The sequence below is a fragment of the Corvus moneduloides genome, chromosome 8 (genome assembly GCF_009650955.1).
Source record: "Corvus moneduloides isolate bCorMon1 chromosome 8, bCorMon1.pri, whole genome shotgun sequence".
In the NCBI taxonomy this organism is placed as follows: Eukaryota; Metazoa; Chordata; class Aves; order Passeriformes; family Corvidae; genus Corvus; species Corvus moneduloides.
The window spans coordinates 18,957,631-18,976,327 of NC_045483.1; the positions used below are offsets into that span (position 1 = coordinate 18,957,631).

General features: G+C 42.2%; 1 protein-coding gene across 4 annotated transcripts in view; it reads left to right on the forward strand.

Moving 5' to 3' along the window:
* The window catches only part of MARCHF8 (membrane associated ring-CH-type finger 8), a 90,072-nt gene extending 78,881 nt beyond the window's left edge, over positions 1-11,191 (forward strand). For 3 of the 4 annotated variants that reach the window (XM_032115689.1, XM_032115688.1, XM_032115691.1), the window contains 3 exons: positions 316-496; positions 4,229-4,376; positions 6,780-7,811. In XM_032115689.1, coding sequence (XP_031971580.1) covers positions 316-496; positions 4,229-4,376; positions 6,780-7,084 — 634 coding nt within the window. In that variant the 3' untranslated portion in view covers positions 7,085-7,811. Of the gene's footprint in view, positions 1-315; positions 497-4,228; positions 4,377-6,779 lie in introns of all 4 variants that reach the window. The other variant, XM_032115690.1, reaches the window with a different exon arrangement.
* Positions 11,192-18,697: the final 7,506 nt, after the last annotated feature.

Below are 18,697 nucleotides of genomic sequence, written 5' to 3' on the forward strand. Positions count from 1 at the left end.
GGTGAAACATTGTCATTCCTTGCTCCGTTTTTTCTTTCAGGTACTGCATTTCTGTCAGGCTCTGTGTGTGTGCCTCATCTGTGAGAAAGCAGCTGTCTAGTTAGCTGTGTCTGTGCTTAGTTATTTTGTGCCTGTGTATGTGCTTGTGCAGCAATGGAGTTGTTTAGTGTTAGCTCCTTTGTGGAACACATTCCTTTGATTTATTTGTCTTGGGATCCTCAGTGAACATCCATGTGTGATCACAGATATTACATGGCTCTTCCACATCCTTTCTGCTTCCCCTTCTCCTAATGAGCAGCTTTGCTTCTGATTCAGGATATGTCACTGTGAAGGAGATGATGAGAGCCCTTTGATTACCCCCTGTCACTGTACGGGAAGTCTTCATTTTGTGCACCAGGCCTGCCTGCAGCAATGGATCAAGAGCTCGGATACACGATGCTGTGAACTGTGCAAGTATGAGTTCATCATGGAGACTAAACTGAAGCCTTTGAGAAAGGTAGGCACAGGACCTGCTTCCCCAAGGACATGCTTTATTAAACAGAGATCCACTCTGGAACAGGCTGTGCCCGCGAGCCTGCAGCACTCACCACGTATTTATTAACGTTGTTGTGGCTCCTTAGTTAAGTCTGGTCAGTTTTGTATAGGTACAAAAGGATTTGAATTAACACTTACCCTGGCAAATTCAGCATCACTGGAATCCAGCTCTAATAACAGCAGCTTTCTGTGTGTAAATGTACATACATATGTGTGCATATATATATATGCATGCAGCAATCTGACTATTTTATTTACAGTTAGATTTTAGAGCACAAAACTCTACAGTTATCAACATTTTTTTTAATGTGGACTTTTGTATTACTGTTACCTGCTTTAGTTTGTGGCTCTAAGATCCACATGGCTTTTAAGCTCTCTTGAAAATATGAGGATTTCACATTAAATTTGCTTAAAATCACACTTCCTGAATGTAATTTAGTTAGAATTTGTAGCTTTTCTTTTCTTTTTAAAGGATCAAACTTATTTATTGAAAATAATACATTTTAAGTAGAAGGTGGTTCCCTGTTAAATGTGTTTTCATTTTTTTCTTAGGCTGTGAATGACTAGGTTTTAGTACTCTCAGGTTGCTAGAATCTGTATTTTTGTTTTATAGAAAAGTGCCTTTCATAAATCTGTTGACTTAAAGTATAGGTAATGAGACCAGTTTTGTGCTTTTATCCTCGTTTTGTTCTCCCACATCCTCCAAGCTTTCAATTTCAGTTGTCCTTATGTCAGGATTTTGAGATGGAAGTCACTGGTATTCTTAGCACAGACAAATCCTGCCATATCTACCAAAGTGGAAGAGGTCAATAACAATAACCTCAGTCTGGAACTAGAATAAGTGAGAAACATTAAATTCAGTTACAATGAGCCTAAATCATATAGGGTGAGAAGTTTTGACTGCAGCTGTCCCAAAACTGTTACGAGAACTTGTCCAGTTCCTAAAAGTGACTCCTAACAGAAAATAGAGAGATTTCAAATACTTATTTTTAGAGAGATGTACTGTCTGCAAAGTGTATAGCTTAGCATGTCCAGTGGGTAGGATGTCCTTTGCTTCTGACTGTGGTGGATCATTGCCTTCTAAAAACTGCAGATTTTGGCTTGGTGGCCCCTTGGCACGGAGTGTGGTTGCCTCTGAGCTGCAGTATTGGTCATCATACACTCTGTTGTCTGCGCAGACAATTCTTTGCACAGTCCAACCATAGGACAGTAAAGAAATTATTGTAGAGAATCCAAAGAAAGAAGAGTTGCTATAGTTGTCAGTTGACTGCTGGCTTTTTTTCTGTGCTCACTCTGCCTGAAGTGGGTGGGAAGCATTTTCTGAATATTTGGGCCTTTTAAAAAAAATGTTGTGCACCTTCAGAAATGAGTCATTCAACATCATTAGTTATATCTGAACAGGTCATCTGTGTGAAGCAAGACAAGTTGCCAGAAGGTAGGGATAGAGCCATAAATAGAAGGAGTTTACCTCTCAAATACATCTAAAGAGTCCTTTTAGAGGTTCAGCTGCAGCAAGAGCATAAAACGCCTCTGCATCTTCAACTCAGCCCTTACAGTGTCCTTTCAATCAGGAGAAAACAGTATGGAACTGGTGAATATGATCAGGATGGGACAAATAATAGGGCTTCTTCTTGTCTGTAGGATAGAAATGGAATTAAACTTCCTTGGCTTCTTAAGGTTGTATTGCAGCATTGGACTGTTCAAACACTTAAGTTACTAAGGGAGGAGGGTGAGAACAAAACGTGTCATGGCTCAAATGAGGGCAGAAGATGAGGGCAGACAAAAGAGAGATGTTCCATTTTAAAATTTAAATGAAAAAAGATACATTAAATCTAAATTGTCTGCTGATTTTTTTTTTTATTTTAACAACACTTGAAAAATCCAGAACTGCTAACTGTTTTAAGTGGGAAATGCCACATTATGTGTTATCAGAATAATGCAGCAGGGACCTACAGATTTGAGCTTCCTCTCCGGGCTAGTGTGCAATTTGCAGAATATTTCCTCTTTTGCTTTGCAGTCATCTCTCTTGAAGAGGTGAGGTGGTGCAAGCTGGTTTGGTGACTCTGGAGCCAGCAGTTCACAGGGGGCATTGTCCAGCAGGGGAGCCCAAGCTGTGGAACAAAAAAGAGAACTATAAATTAATCAAAACACAGGTCCTAATGGCTCTGTAAAAGCATTTGCAAATAGATTTAACATGGTTGCTTTTTGGCAAAATAATTTTATTAACTTACACTTTCTATCAAAAGGCAACACCTTTGAATAGATGCAAAAGCAATTTTCTATTTTAAATACAACGTGCAAAGGAAATGTTTTGTCCAATCTTTTTCTAAAAAGATTTAAAAAATATAGCTTTCTAGTACAACATGAGTCTAGTATTTCATTCCTGGAAGTATTCAATTCTTGTGCCATGATGAGGTTTGGATGCCCACACAACTGGAAATGTGGCTTGGACTGGACAAAGAGATTGTTTGTTGGCAGCACAGAGATGATCACAAAGTCTCTGTCTCATGTTTCAACCATTCTTGTATTTGTGGCAGTGGAAGCAATAATTCATCATAATGGATGATTTCAATCATACCATTCAGGTCATCCTCACCCCCTTCCACATTATGCCTCCTTTTTGAAGTCCTCTTTTTCTACAAATTATTCTAGGAGACATCAAATGCACCTTTTTATGCATGAGATGTTTATGTGTCCCAGCATATATTTTGTGAAAGTGTGAGAAAAGCCCATCATGACTCTCTTCCAGACAGATATGCTAAGGGATGTGTGTCCCACATGCAAAAACTTCCATCATATACATAGGGGAGATTACAGAAAAGAAATTTAAAACATAGCTTCTGGGTGTCTCAGGTATGTCTGGCATATTAGAAGCACCTATAATAATTGTCTAGTTTCCTTGTATCTTTCTGAAATTACACTGGCCTGATTTTGTGGTTTTGTTTTGGGCTATATAAGCATTATTGATAGATGCAGGTCTGGGGATTTAGTTTGCTGCATCCTCTTGCTTAGAAAAGCTGTCACCCCAATTGTGTGGTATATTCTTAGGGCATATGTATTTAAGTGCACTTGAAACACTGAAAATAACGTGTGAGTGCCACTGCTGTAAGTGGTATTAAATATATGTAAAGATTGAATGAAACCCCCAGAGGCATGAGGTCAGAGCTGAACAGCCTTGAGCTGAGAGCTCAACAGCTATGGGACTCTGAGAGCTCACCATGAGGTGTCTTTACACACCATGGTCAGCTGAATCATGTGCCAGTTCACCATTGTTTTATTGAATGCCTCCCTGAGCAAGGGTACGCACTCCCACTCGTGATGCTCAGCTGCAGGCAGCTGTGGGTACCTGCTGTCAAGTGGGGAACACAGGAAGGAGCAGCAGTGCTTGGGCCCCTCTGTGCTGGAGCTGCCCATGTGTGGGTAAGCAGGGTGTGATGACATTGTGCTGAGGGTGGGAGCTGCGCTCGAGTCCCCTCTGGCACCAGGATGGCTCCTGTCACAGCAGGGTGAGCTGCTAGCCATCACACACATGCTGTGGCCACAGCAATGATGCCATTTGACTTTTAAAATCCTTGTTAGGAGGAAACTGGTCTCCTGCCTGGTTTTTGTTTTTATCAATGTTCTCTTGATTCATACTCTCTAGTAACTACAATAAACTCCTAATCTTCTACTCTGTTTCTGGGTTTCTTGCCAGTGGGAGAAGCTGCAGATGACAGCCAGTGAGAGGAGGAAGATTATGTGCTCTGTAACATTCCATATCATTGCCATCACCTGCGTTGTGTGGTCTCTCTATGTCCTGATAGACAGGACTGCTGAGGAGATTAAACAGGGACAAACTACCGGTATGTTACTTGCTTATCTTCCCACTTATTCCCTTGGAATAATTATTTATCCTGATTGCAGAAAGCATGTGGAACATAAGCGTGCAGGTAATCTTTATACTTTAACTAGTCAGCTTTACCCTGGGGTTGGGTTTGTTTAAAAGCACCGTTCTAAAATTACGTAGTTAAATCAATAAGTTTACCAGTGGATTAATCTGTGGGTGCTTTTTAAATCTGTTTCAGGTTAATTTAGTTTGCACTTGTGAAATGCACAGATATGAGAGCTAATCCACTGTAGCCAGACACAAAGTTGCACTGCCTCAGCAAATTTAGGTCTAAATTTGCAGATAAGGATGTAAGCATTTGTTTGCTGCTATGACTACCTTTAAACTGGGCAAAACTGGAACATTTTTAAAAAAGAGAAGAAGTTAAGAGGAACCTAAATTCAAATCTTTGAGGTAAATCAACAGGGTTTTCTTTCCTCCCAGTCATCTGTGGGTGGGTTAGTCATCAGTGAGAGCCATGTTAGGCTGGAAAAACTTTTATGAGTGATTGTGCCTGAAGCAGAAGAAATTCAAGTTGAATATTAGGACTCCAATTTGCATAACTGAGACAGAATGCACTGCAATTCATGTAGTGGCTGCCACCCCAGTGCAATCGGTATCTCAGCTTATTGAATAGTAAGCTTTCTTGAGTATGTCAGCAGTAAACTTACCAATCTGAAATGTGTTTACTCAGGTATGCTGGGCTTCAGATTTGCAGCTGTCACAGAACTGTTCCTCAGGCAGCTGAGCCTGAAGGTGGGGATAGAAGGGATGGAAGCTGTTAGAAGGCTTCCAGAGCACTGCATGCCAGCTAGACATGCAGGTGGAAGATGTTTTGCCGGTGATTGAACAGTGTACTTTGGGGAGGTAGTTGAGCATTAATGAACCTGCAAATCCACAGAGCTGTTACAGTCTCTTCAGAGCAGAATCACTTGAAATTAAAAAGTTATTCTCTCATTTCTCATTTAGGCTGTAGTTGGACTGTTCATGACTTCAGTCAGGAAGCTGCTTTCAATGAAATCTCTTTGTTTCTGTTCCATCCAACCCCATCTTTTCCATGAACAGGGAAAATTATTGGCCTTTCAGTGTAAGGTTTCCATATAATAATGAAAAGGATATGCTTTCAACGATACATCGTCTCCAGGTTATTTTAACCAGTAAATATATTAGATGAACATAACTAGGAGGAATGGTGTGAATATTTGGTACATGTTGTAGTGCTTTCTTTGCTCCCTTCCTTTAGATTCTAAATCCAGGGAGTGCTGTAATGAGCTGGGGGATGCGGGGAGTGTGCGTGGATATATATTCATGTCCACACAGGGGCAAGCGTATGCTGTCACTGCCTACAGACAGCATCAGACAGCTCACCTGTGAATCAGAGGGTCAGATATGAATCACAGATGGGATTTCATCAGTAGTAGGGCTGCAGTGCCCTTTGTATTTTGGGACTAACATATTTTCATTCCTCCCATACTACCATGCATTTCCAAAACAACACCACCCTGTATCTTGGTTAAAACTTCGAAGAGTTGGAAAAATACGATTTTATTCTCTGAAAAACCTGATAATGGGTGATTCAGCATAGTTTCATATCCATCTTGTGATGACACTTACTTTAAAGAGGCTGGATGAATACAGGACCTAATGTACAAAATGAAAAGTTTTTAATTTAAAAATGATTGATAGAAATGTAACAAGATCCACTGTCTAAAGGTTCAAGCTAGACAAATTTAGGAAAAGAGATGGTGGTAATTTTTAAGGACAGAGGGTAAGCTTGGAATGCTTCAGCATCTCCAGCACTTGCAGTTTTGTGTCAGAGGAGATGCTGTAGTTCAGATACAAGTTACTGGGTGTGATGCAGATAAAATTTTCTCATCTGCATAACAAACATGTCAAGCTATATGGTAACAACCATTCCTTTATGTCTCCACGTCCCGTGTGATCACAGAGTGGAACAGACTTGTTAGGTCACTGAGTTGAGTCTCTGCTATGAAGAGGAAACCATGCCATAGAATCCCTTTCATAATTTGATCCAGTCTTAGTCTAAAAACAGGTGTAAGAGGACTTAAGCATATTACAAGCAACTAGTGGTTGCTTTGACTTTGTGATTGTACTGCATCAAGGCTCAGACACAGAAAATCAGTTGTTTTGGTTTTTTCTCTGGTGGGGAAGAATGTGATATGTGAATCAGAAGTCTGTGTGCTTGACTTGAAGGAGGGAAAAAAAAGCCAAACAGGAAAAATGGCAAACTAAGAATAGTTTGCATGACCCAAACTCCGTGACAGTTTCCTTACAGTACGTTTTTGAAAGATCCAATTTAGTCCAGCCGATATTGACCAGGTCCATTTTTTAATTCTTCTTTTTATTTTCTTTCTTCCAGGTATTCTAGAGTGGCCATTTTGGACTAAGCTGGTAGTTGTGGCTATTGGTTTCACTGGAGGACTTCTGTTCATGTATGTACAATGCAAGGTGTACATACAGCTGTGGAAGAGACTTAAAGCTTATAACCGAGTAATATATGTACAAAACTGTCCAGAAACTAGCAAAAAGAATATTTTTGAAAAACCTGCACTAACGGAGCCAAACTTCGAAAGCAAAGAAACGTTTGGGGTTCACCATTCAGACACAAACTCTTCACATTACACAGAGCCAGAAGACTGTGCTGCAGAAATCCTTCATGTCTGATTTCTGGGTGGGAGGGGTGTTTCTGTATGTCCTTGAAGATTTTAATATCATTGTTTACTGCAAACTGCTCTACCTTTTTAAAATCAGCTAACAGCTGAGGGCTGGCGGATAAATTTTTTTACTTTTGTTTTTTTGTTGGAATTTTTTTAAATCCCTTAGGCATATCTGTCAATGTCATCATGGCTGCATACCTCTCAACATTTTGTGTCTCATACTGGCTGATCAAAGAGCCACAGGATATTGGGTAGAATGAGCCTTGGGTTTGGTATCAAGCAAGCCGCTAGCGAGCTGTCACCAACTTCATGGAGTCTGTTACTTTAGAAGATGAATCTTAAGTGATTCTGGAGGATGCTTAGAGTGGGGTTGGTTGGTCGGTTCTTTATGCGTGATGAAGGAGGTTGTCCCAGACAGTGAGGGAAATGAGAGAGAGAGAGTGTCTAATCTACCACTAACACTGCCACTAACATTGTCTTTTAGGCAACAGGTGTAAAATCTTGCTTTACATATTGCGATGAGACTTAAAAAGCATATAGCACTTTTAAAAATCTTTATTTTGTAATATGTATGTCAAATGAGAATGAAACTTGAAAGAATGTCTCATTTTTGAAACATTTCTTCATTCTTTACCCCATCTATTCTTCTGGAACATAAACCTCTTGCCTTACGAAAAAAAAAAAATTAAAAAATTCCAGCCTGTGATTTCCAACACATGCCCACATTATCTTACTAAACCAAACACTAAAAAACTCTGCCTCTTTGGGGTTCCTTTGAGGAGCAATTTTCTTCAAAGGATATTGCACTTGTGACTTGTGTATGAGGAGTAGTGGATGTGTACAGTGTTTGTTTTCAATAGTTTCAGTGCTCTGTTTTGGGGATTGGTTTTGATATTTTTTTTCCCCAACAAGTCAGACCATCACCATACCTGCACATATATACCTGATGTAACTTTCATTCCAAACCATTGGCAAAGGCTTTGTTGCTATATTGATAAAAATGTGAGCTGTTATAGAAAAAAAGGGAACTTAGTCAATACAGCTGAAACTGGTTTTCTTTCTTTAGTGCTGTGTCATGTGTGAATTACCCAAGAATTTGATGTTATCAGAGGAGATGCTGAGATCCAAGTGTAGGAAGTAAATATCACATTAAGTGGATAAATTTAAAAATACCTGCCTGGTTTTAGTCCTGATGTGATGCACTATGTGGTCAGAGAATAGTTTTTGTCTGTGCTTTTGAATTTGGGACTGGCTTTTTAATTAGTCTGCTTTCATGCAAAGAGAGGGACAGTTTTAAAATCTGTTTGCAGACCTTTAGACAGAGTTGCCCAAAGCCTGGGGTGTCTGCAGTTGATTTGTTTGTCCAGTCTGCTTTACTGCACCATTGTCCAGCTTCGAGCCCTCATGCAGCCAAAGCCTCAGTGTGACTGGAGCAGAAATGGAGCCCCACGAAAAGTCAGCACATGAGGCCTCTGCATTTGAAAGCTGACTTTCCCTACCTGAGCCCTATCTAAATCTCTGTAAAATCAATGATGATAATATAGCTGGTTTTAGTAGGAGTTGCCTGGATTTCTCAGGTAAAAGTTTCTGTTTACTTGTTGAGATACTGAACTAAATTCTGAGCTCTAGTTCAAGTTTCACTTACTATTTTTCTAGTACAACTTTGGGTACATTCTTTTCATAGTAAAAGTAGCTGCTTTAAGACTTCTTAAAGTATACCAGTAAGAGATCAGGGATTTTTTCCTTAACATGTAATATTAATTTATTTCTAAATCAATATTTTAATAGGAGGCAGAGAAGGGACTGTGGGAAGAGAACACACATCCCAGTGGTTACTGAGACCTGTTAGAGGAAAAGCACGTGTGCCTCTCACTTCATGCTTGAAGCTTACTGTCTGTGATCTTCATGAACAACATGGTTCCTTGTTCTTGAGACGTGTTAAAATCCAGACCTCTGGGCAGTCCTGGTAAAGCTGCACTGGCATGGGTTTGTGTACTGTATTAGCTGTCAGGATGTCCCGTGCTTAAGTGATACAGGCAGACAAACCCTGCGCACCCTGCTAGTATCAGGGCAGAGTCTTCATGACCATACACATTCAGAGTTTGTTGCCTGTGCCTGCCATAATTTAAAGTGCAATTACTCAAGACCTTTCCTGAACTCTGCTGTGGGTGATCCTTTTCTATTATGAGAACGCAGTTAATACACCGTCTCATTTTATTTTCTGTTTTGTTCTGTGAAAGATTCACTAGATAAACTCAGGTGGGTTAAGTATCAGGTCTTGCACACCTTCATGATGTTCTTCTGAAATGCCCAAGTGCACCAGGCCTGCCCATCTGCGAGATGCTCACGTTACAGCTGCAGAATGGACACAATCAGCTGCCGAGCGATGCTGTGCACGTTCTCATCCCATCTGTGGCCGGTAGGTGAAATGAAGATGGACAAGTCCTGGTATGAAACCTGGCTGTTCTCCAGCTCACACCTGAGAGGCTATGGTGTGTGAGCAGTGTTCTGACATTGCCAATACAGCGTACTGTAACTTGCTGGTCCTGCTTCAGTCACTGTTGTACATGATTCTGGGTGAAATACTGCAAAATCTCATTCGGTGTTTCGGAAGCTGCATGTGGAACGTGCCAGGTAGTGTTCAGTGTATTCAGGGTACTGAATGTTTTTGCTGTGCCCCTGAGTATCTTAACTTGTAAAGAAAAATCATCTCCAGCAAAATCACTTGGGGAAAAATATTTGTGAATGAAAATGTTTTAGCCAGTGTTGCTGCTAACAATTCCCTCTCCATTTTCATTCTTCTGAATGAAAATTAAGGCCTATTATTTAAACTCTTACACTGCTTAGGATTGCTCATACCAGGAAAGGCTGCAGAAGAGATCTATTTGTCAGGGGTTTCATTTATGCTGGTCACACTTCTCATGCTGATTCTTGCTTTGTGTTAATGGTGGGTTTCTGGAGATGCAGTTCTCTGCTTCTGCATGGTGCCATCAAATATTGGAGAATGCTGAATGGTGCTTTTTTCTTCTTTGTCCTCAAGAAGATACTGTTGACTTTTTTCAGCTTCCAGCTGTGTGGCACTGATGACATCTCAGGTGAGCTCTGTCCTTTCTGTTCAGATGTCAGTAAGGGGAACAACAATCCCCTATTAGATCAAGCTTTCCAATACTTCCCTCTGGCAGCTTTTGAAATGACTGAAATAGAAGTCTGGTCCTTGTACCTTGGTCAAAGTTAGCTTGGGTTACCCTGGGACTTCCCTGAGACCAGAATTTAAGTAGGAGGGAATGTAGGCTTAATGCCATCTACCACAATCCCTTCCCTAGATTGCCAGAGCCTTTGCTGATGTGTCCAATGCCCCAGATAACTGACGAGACTCCCATTCTATTGACATCACTTCTGTCCAAAAAGACACCATCTGGGCCAAGGAAATTCCCCTGCTATGTCACATTTGATGTATCTGCCAGGTCATGAACATGCATTATGTTAGACAGATGTGTGCTGCAGAAGGTTGATCCCATTTAAGAGCTGATGCGATCTTAAATTCCTATGAATTCTCAGGACTTTTTTCAGCTGTAAGCCTGTATTTTGGGAGCAGGAGTGATGTTTAAAATGTGTTCTGAAGAGATGGCCAGTCATCAGGACAGCTTCCTCTGGTCGAATGTCATTGAGATTGGCTTTGCTTCAGCAGGAGGCATTCAATGAAGATTGAATGAGCCTGCGAGGGGTTAGAGAACTACTGGGCCTCTGTGCTGTACCTGGGAATTCCTGGGAAGCAGTAGTAACTCTGTGCAAGCCAATCCCCTCTACTGATCAGAGCATAAGTCCCACTTGGTGCTGTAAGAAAGGGCGCTGCTTGGCCTGCCACTCTTGAGGAACCTTTGAAGTGATGCCTGGATGTGGCCATGCACAGGAGCTGGTTGCTTCTGCCATCTATGTGGCAGAGTAAGTATCTATTGTGAAGTGGAACCCAGGTCCAAATCTCTCCTAGAGCTGAAGTGTGTTAAGATACAGATTTCTGGTGTGGTCTGCTCTGGAGACTGGCCAGCAATGAAAAGGGGGAGGTCAGTGACTGTGGGTTGGGTCCCTCTCATATCTGAGTGAAACAGGGCAAATACAAAAGCAAGGATATTGCTGGCTGGATTTCCTTAGTGTTGTATTAGATACAGAAAGAAAATTTCTAAGTGGGACCTTTTATTTTGTGATTATTTTTTAGTTTTGAGATATTGCGGTGTCTGTATATTCCAATGAAGTACTGAAAGCACTTGTCTTTGTATAGAAGATAACTGTTTAAAAATTGCAGCTAATCTTGTATTTCGATAAAACATTTGTAGATAGGTAATTGTATAATGTTGAAGAACTTTACACTGGCATGTGTTGTATAGTTTATACAAGACACTTCATACTTCTGCAGAATTTTTTAGTTATTAAATTTCTAGTAACTTAACGTATAGTTTTGTATCCTTTCATGTATGTTTGTTTTCTCAGTATTGCCACTTGCAGAGTTATTTTTAGTTTCTTAAACTGTAATTGGTTATTTGTGTGTGATACACAGGGTTATTGACTGCAGCAATAAAGTGTTTCTATAAAAAAAACCCAGAAAATCCCAAACCCATTATAGTATCCATTTTGTTTGAAAAACCATGGAGAGAAAAATTGAGCTCTGCAGTAGTAAAATGATGATCAAAACACAGAATTTGATGGCTCTTCAGTGTAGCAGACCAATGCAGAGTAGCATCCCATGACAATTTGATAATAAAATGATCCATAATGATAAAGGCATTGTAACCATGGGAGTAATTGGGCAACTCCTTCAATTCAGGTGCTTTGGCTTCAAATGCAGGAATCATGGGGAGAATTTTCTGGTTTCTGCCATGCAGGAGGTGGGGAGAGAAGATTGCCATGGACCTTAAAATCTGACCTTTGGAATCAACACTGCATGGGGCATCAAATGCTTCATGTCTGGAGTCAGCATTCTCACATGCATCTGTGTAGAGGTGCAGAACAGAAGATGCTCATTACTATGATTTTCATCTAGGAAGAATATATTACTTTTGTATACAGAAGAGGAAATCTTCAGTTTCATGAGAATACGTTTCTAGAACCAGCAGGTCAAGGAAACTGCCCTGCTGTGAGAGAGCTTGTTACAAAGGCATACACACCAAAGAGCAAAGAAAAGCTTTTCATTTCTGCTTAAGTAGTAATTAGTTTTTAATTTTCTTTTAGGTAAGGAAGGGAAGGAAATCTTAAATCTGCAGCCCTGGAGAGGTGTCTCCCATGCAAAACAAAAGTCTCTGTCCTATATTCCCTTAGTTAAGAAATTCTGGCTGTAGTAAATGAAGCTACTTACATAAAGTTTGGAAACCCAACAAGACCTCTATACAAAAAAACCCTTCTGGAGAGATGGTAGGATAATTTCCAGGGCCTGCTGTTTGACTGGCAGTCTCTGAGATGAAAAGCTGTTAAATGGTTTAAGGAACAGAGCCTGCAAAGCCATCTGGCTGCCAGTTAAAAAGTGTTCCTTGTCTTGGGCTCAGGCATCTCGAGTTAATTATAAATTAACTTACTTCCTCTTGTAAACCTTATTTTCATCTGAAAGAGTATTACTGTCACTGTGTGCATTGTGTCCATCTCTGAGGCAGAGAACAGCATTGGCTCAGCAGCATATGGCACAGCTGTGACTCCAGGAACAGGATTTTTCATCTGGTCCCCAGGAACTGGAGGTGTCTGGTGAGTAGTTACTGGTATCTGGCTGGCAGGACCAGCATGACTTGCCCCTTGGAGCAGGGCAGAAGGAGGCAGTTGGGAAGCAAAAGGGGCAGCATTTCACAAGGTCGACAAATGCCCTGTGGAGGCTACAGACCTGTCAAAAGGTGCAGCTCCAGCTGCTGACTCTGAAAACCAAGTCCTCTCTCAAGAGCCAGGCACGTTCCTGCACTGCTGCTCAGCCCCCTGCACTGCTGCAGGAGCTGGACATCTCCCACCCCACTTCCCACAGCCACCCTGTGGACCAGTCTCCTGTCACCAACCCTCCATTTCAGATTTCCCTATCCCCAGTGTGTTACCCATATCATGCTGTGCTTGTCCTTTTCCTTTCAGTCTGCTTGTGCAACCCAAATTTCCTTCCTCTTGCCCGCTTCCTCACTTGCCTCTGGACCAGGCTGGCAGTGAGGGTTGTGCTAGGATGTACCAAATTGCAGGCAATATGTGATTAATAGGAATGACCATGGAAGTACCCAGGAGTGTCACTGCAAATAAAGGTCAATGTCCCCTTGTGATCCCAGTTTTTCCTGTAAATCCTCTAGGCTCCAGTCTGATGCATAGGATGCTCTCTGACCTTTTGGCATTGTATGGTGTACCACAATACAGCAGAAGTGGAGGATTTTTCACTTCCTTGGGATAGATGTATGACATAAGAAAGTCAGGCAAGAATATCTCAATATAGAACAAGAACTGAACAGAGGAAAACTCAGTTCATCTTGGCTAGATGGAGAAAGGAGGCAGAGGAGGTTTTTTTTAAAAAAAAAAAACAGCCCTGGACAAGGGAAATGGGGAGCAAATTCAGTGCATTACACAGGGTAGAATAATTGGAAATGTAATACTGCTTACGCAGGGTCGAGCGATGACAAACTTTAAGAATAATCTTAAAAGTGCATTCTAGGAAAAAGGCAAGAATGGTGTCAGAGGAACTGAAATCTAAAAATAGAGAGTAGACTTTGTTTGAGAGTATTAGGGAGATAAATGAAATTGTCTCAAAGGCTTTAACATCAGAGGAGGGTTTGAAATGACTGAATAAAACACCAGAAGGCTGCACAGAGCCGAAGGGGCGAAGATCACCACTCAGGGTGTGCTCATTAAATCCTGAAGCTTCAAGGAATCAGGCTTGCAATTCCTAACATTTTAAGACTTCACTAAAATAAACCTCCCAGTCATTTTTGCTGGAAGCAACTTGCTGTGCTGGGTTGTTCTGGTAACTGTCTCAAAGGCCACCTGCAAACAAGGCAGGCCAAGCAGGCTTAGGAGAATTCATCACTGTTAGAGCTGTAGGGTGTGGTGCTGGGACAGCAGGTTCCTTTGTGAAGGGGAAACAGTTATCCTTGTGGTTGGGAGAGAACAGGAAATGTCTTGGGCTAAGGACTTGATCCCAGCTGCAAGAGCACAGCTGTCTTGGAGAGTGTATGTCATACTTCATATCTGCTTTACTCCTGAGCATCCCAAAATAACTCACCAAGTACCACTGTCCCCTTCCTGCAGATAAACTGAGGTCTCTCTAGAGCCCAGCTTGCCACTTACTTTGCTCTCATGTTTACCTTCTTGCTTTTGAAAGTGCTGTCTTAAGAGAACTGATTCTAATAATGGGATTAGCTAAACCAGTATATCCTCATGCCAGCAAGATGATGGTTTATTTTATCCCAAAACTGCTTTCAGGACCATGTTACATTCATGGTCACATGTAACCAGTTGATGTACACCAGAGAAATTAGATGTAAATTAAATCAAACCATTCCACTGAGCAGCTTTCTTGCAGCCCTGGACCAAATAAGGCTTTAGTAGAAGTTAGAGGTATTATTTCAAGGATTAATTTGGACCTGCCTGATGTTGCACAAGCCTCTATCAGGACTCTACCTTTGCTGCTTGTGCTTAGGAATTTTGCAGCAGTTTTCAGTCTCTCATTACTAATCTAGTTTTGCAGTTGTCAAATGTGTGCAGCACAAAATGATACCTAAAGAGCAGCCAGTAATGCAGCTGTACTCCTTGTGTTTGTCTTGTCTGTGGCTTATGTGTCCTATGCCTTTGCTCTCCCCTCCTCTTTAGCACTGTTACCTGCGCAGCCTGAAGCAATGGTTTGGGGAGGGGAAACCTTGAGAGCATGCTGCTTTCTCTCTGCCTCCCTCCTCTCCTTAAGTGCCAGAGTTGCACAGCTACATCTGTAGAGGCAGGAGAGGATCTGCACATTTAGGGGGAAGTGATGAGGTCAAGCAGTTCCAGATCCCATGGTTCTCAGGGCTGAGGGAGATGTCCTAACACCATATTAAATGGGATGAAGGATCCAAGGAACATCAGCTCAAAAAGAGGGTAGGAAGTTCATGGGGATAGAGAGACTCTCAGCCTCTCTCAACCTGGATGGTCCCTTGCAGAAAAGGTATTAAGATACCATATTAAGTGTTGATAGAGCAGCCCTGCTGGGGGCTGTGAGAGATTCAACTGGTGCCAGAATTGCCACTGCCTGGATGGCAGAGCAAGGGCATTGTGCTGAGCTTTGCAACTCTAGAGTCCATTTCTGGGCACTGAGGTGGGACAGAGGCAGTTCTATGAACATGGAGGGTTTTTTCTCCCCATTCTGGTGGAGTAATATGCAATTAGCACCCATATGTTCTCGGCTATTCGGCTCATGCCCCTTAGGTTATTTATGTAGCTTGGAAATTTCTGTAGGCTCTGCTGCTCCCCTCTGCCATTTGTTAATTGCCCATTGTATCATTCCTCCCTACTCCCAGTCCTTACTGACAGATTTCAGGAGGGCCATCTGCCTACCCCAACTGCCTGTAACCTCAGGAGGGCTGTAAGATATGTGACATCTTCACAGAACAACCTTGTTTTTCACTAGCACTGCGTGAAGGTAAAGAGGGACAGCAGCTGACTTCTGCTGTGAGTTTCCATGGAGTAAATCTGAGGTATGTTTGGGCAAAGGGGAGCTGTGAGTCAGAAGCAGCAAAATCTCTGGCAGAGTAGATGTGCCCTTTGCAAGCAGCTATCCTGCCCTGCACTAACCCTCGGCCAGACCAGGAACAGCAGCTGCTCATGTTTTAAGGGCCCGGTTTCCCAGCTGCCTGCATGTGGCTGAACAGATCCTGCTGCCTAGTGAACCCTTCTCCAAGAGAGGAGCGAGGTGTTTGTGCACAGCTGGGGCAGGGAACTGTTCCTGCCTCCCCAGGGAAGGGGTTTGGGGCCGGTAAGCCCAGGCTGGTGCTGACAGTACAGTATGGGTCTCCTCATGAGTGAAGTAATGTAGTCTCTGGATAAAATGGTTGGGTTTGGTTTTTGTGTATCCTGCATTTTGTCTGGCAGGATTTTGACAAAGGATTTGAAATGATGCCAGAAATAAATATCAATAAACTTTTGAATGTGAGCCTCATGATAAAAGCTAGAAGTGACAAAAGAACAGACTTAAAAAGAGACATAGCTGTGAAAAGGCTGGTGAGATGTAACAAATGCATTCCTACAAATTTCCTATACAGGACTATATCTAGTATTTTTTGATGAGTTTGTAAGAGGAGTTGTAACACTACTGGGAGACTCCCAGTCACATCTTTCTAAAGAAGAGACTCAAACCGTGTGAGAACAGAACTCATCACTCAGGAATGGAATTGGGTTCAAATGCTGCATTGGAGCTGAAATGCAAAGAAACATGGAAACCCACTGATCCAGATTTGAACACCATTTTGTTCCATATTTGCAGTGAAAATGGAGGTGCCTAGAAAGTGACCTTAGGTATGACTAATCTGTTTCTGAAACACTTGATATATTAAAAGAGTTTCAGATATCTTTAAATGAAGGCTGTGAACCTAAATTTAGAAATTTTAGGACTGACAGCTCTTGTGCAAAAATGAAACGGAAGTGTGAGTTCTTTGAAATCTTACTTAAAGGGAAGAGGAAAGCAAGGAAGAGCTTACTGAGTTTATGGAGCACTTCTATGTGGTAACATTGTCCATAGAAGTGATCACAGTGCAGTAACAAGGATCCCTTGCTGCTTAAATGTCAGGAGGAGAAGTCAGATCTCCAGACTGGGATTCTGCAGCTACCTCGGTGTGCAGTGCAACAGTTGGCCATTTTGCACTTCTGGGTGTTATTTAAAAAGTAGCAGCAGAGTAGAAATTAATGCTGAGTACTTCTGAATCTTTTCTATGTCTATGTATAAAAGCATGTCCTGAATGTGGGAGAGCCTTGAAATCTTAAGTCACAATACAGAAAATGCTTGAGTTTCTACTTGACCTGAAGAGATGTAGGAGATCTTCCCTAACTCTTCTGGGTGAGCATAGCCAAGTATCTTCATGCCTCTGCAAAAGAAGAACAGAATCCTTTCAAGGGCAGCACAGGCTGTCCCTGTTGTCCCCATTGTTGTGTGGCCACAACATAAATAACTTAAAACATAAGACGGGCCACAGCATGTCTTGGGAAGCTGAAGCAGAGAATCCATAAGCATATCTCGTGGTGTTGCTCAGCAGTCCAAGAGGCACAAGGCACTTTGCAACTGGACTTGGCAGAACAGAAACAGGCACAGCCAGCAACAAGTTCCAACTGTTGGCTGTAATTGCTCACTTCCTCTGTATTTGAAAGTTGCTGCCTCACCTGTGGGCAGAGTGCCTCATACTGAAAGTGCTACCAAAGTATAATTCAATTACTTACCATCATGCACTAATTAAACCAGCACAGTACCTCAGCTCTAACTGTATACCGAGTAAAGCACTCCTGAGGTGGTTTTAATTTCACTTGTTACGTATCACTAGAGATTCACAAGAGCTAGAGACCAGCTAGGCCAAGTGCCTGACAGCAAGGATATGAGGAGCTGGATTTGATCACAGAACACTGATGAAAGGACCCTGAGATGTGCAAAAGCCCAGCCTGGCTCCTCTCAGCACAGTATCCTGCAACTGCTGCTGGCAGCAGCATGGAGGAAGATTATCAGTGAGATAACGAGGGTGGCAGCATGTAGTATTTGTTTGCTTGATGAAATACTAGAGAACAGTATTAGTGGTCTTGGTGTCGAAGTGCCAAGTGTGCGGTATCGCTACTATGGGGTAAGTTGGAGTCTGGAGGAAGCACAGACAGCTCTTCTGTTCATAATGTCAGCATCTTAATGATAGCAGGTGCTTGGTGTACGCAGGGTGGGGAGTGTGAAATGGGATGTTTAGAGGGCTTTCTGCAAATGGGGAGTTGGTTGTGTGTGTGCAGTTCTGACGTGCAGATATGCTGGCATTTGGTGTTGCGCACGGTAATGCAAAGACAGCAGGGTGTTTCAAAAGCTTAGCAGAATACAGGGAAAAAAGCATGGGCAGGTACAGGGGTCAAGCTCTGAGGAAAGCATGGGCTGTACACAGATTTGCACATCTGGTGTATATAATGAGAGTGCAGTATGGTGTGAGTCACCATCCCTAGAAATGTTCAAAAAACATGTGGATATGGCACTTAAGGACATGGTCTGGTGATGAATTTGAGTGAACTTGATCTTAAAGGTCTTTTCCAACCTTAATGATTCTGTGGTGCTATGATAGAATGATTAACTTTGGATGATGAAGCAAGTGGGATATATGCAGTGTGTAGTGTGTTGTGTCAGTGTAGTGTGAGTGTAAGAAGCACACAGAAGAGCACATATGCCTGCACACTGGGGTGGTTGGGGGTGAGGTTACAGAATGCGGAGCAGTTTAAGGTGAAATCCTGTAAGCGTAGAGGTGGTGAGGCACACGGGGCTGTGCCGAGGTGGGCTGTGCCTGGCAGCATCAGGAATACTGTGCGGAGCAGTGTGCTGCAAAGCCAAGAGCTCTGGAAGCTGTGTTGAGTTGTGAACCTGTGGAATGTAGTCAAGAGGAAAGTACAGTGTGGAGGCCTGTGTGTAAAGCGTGCTGGT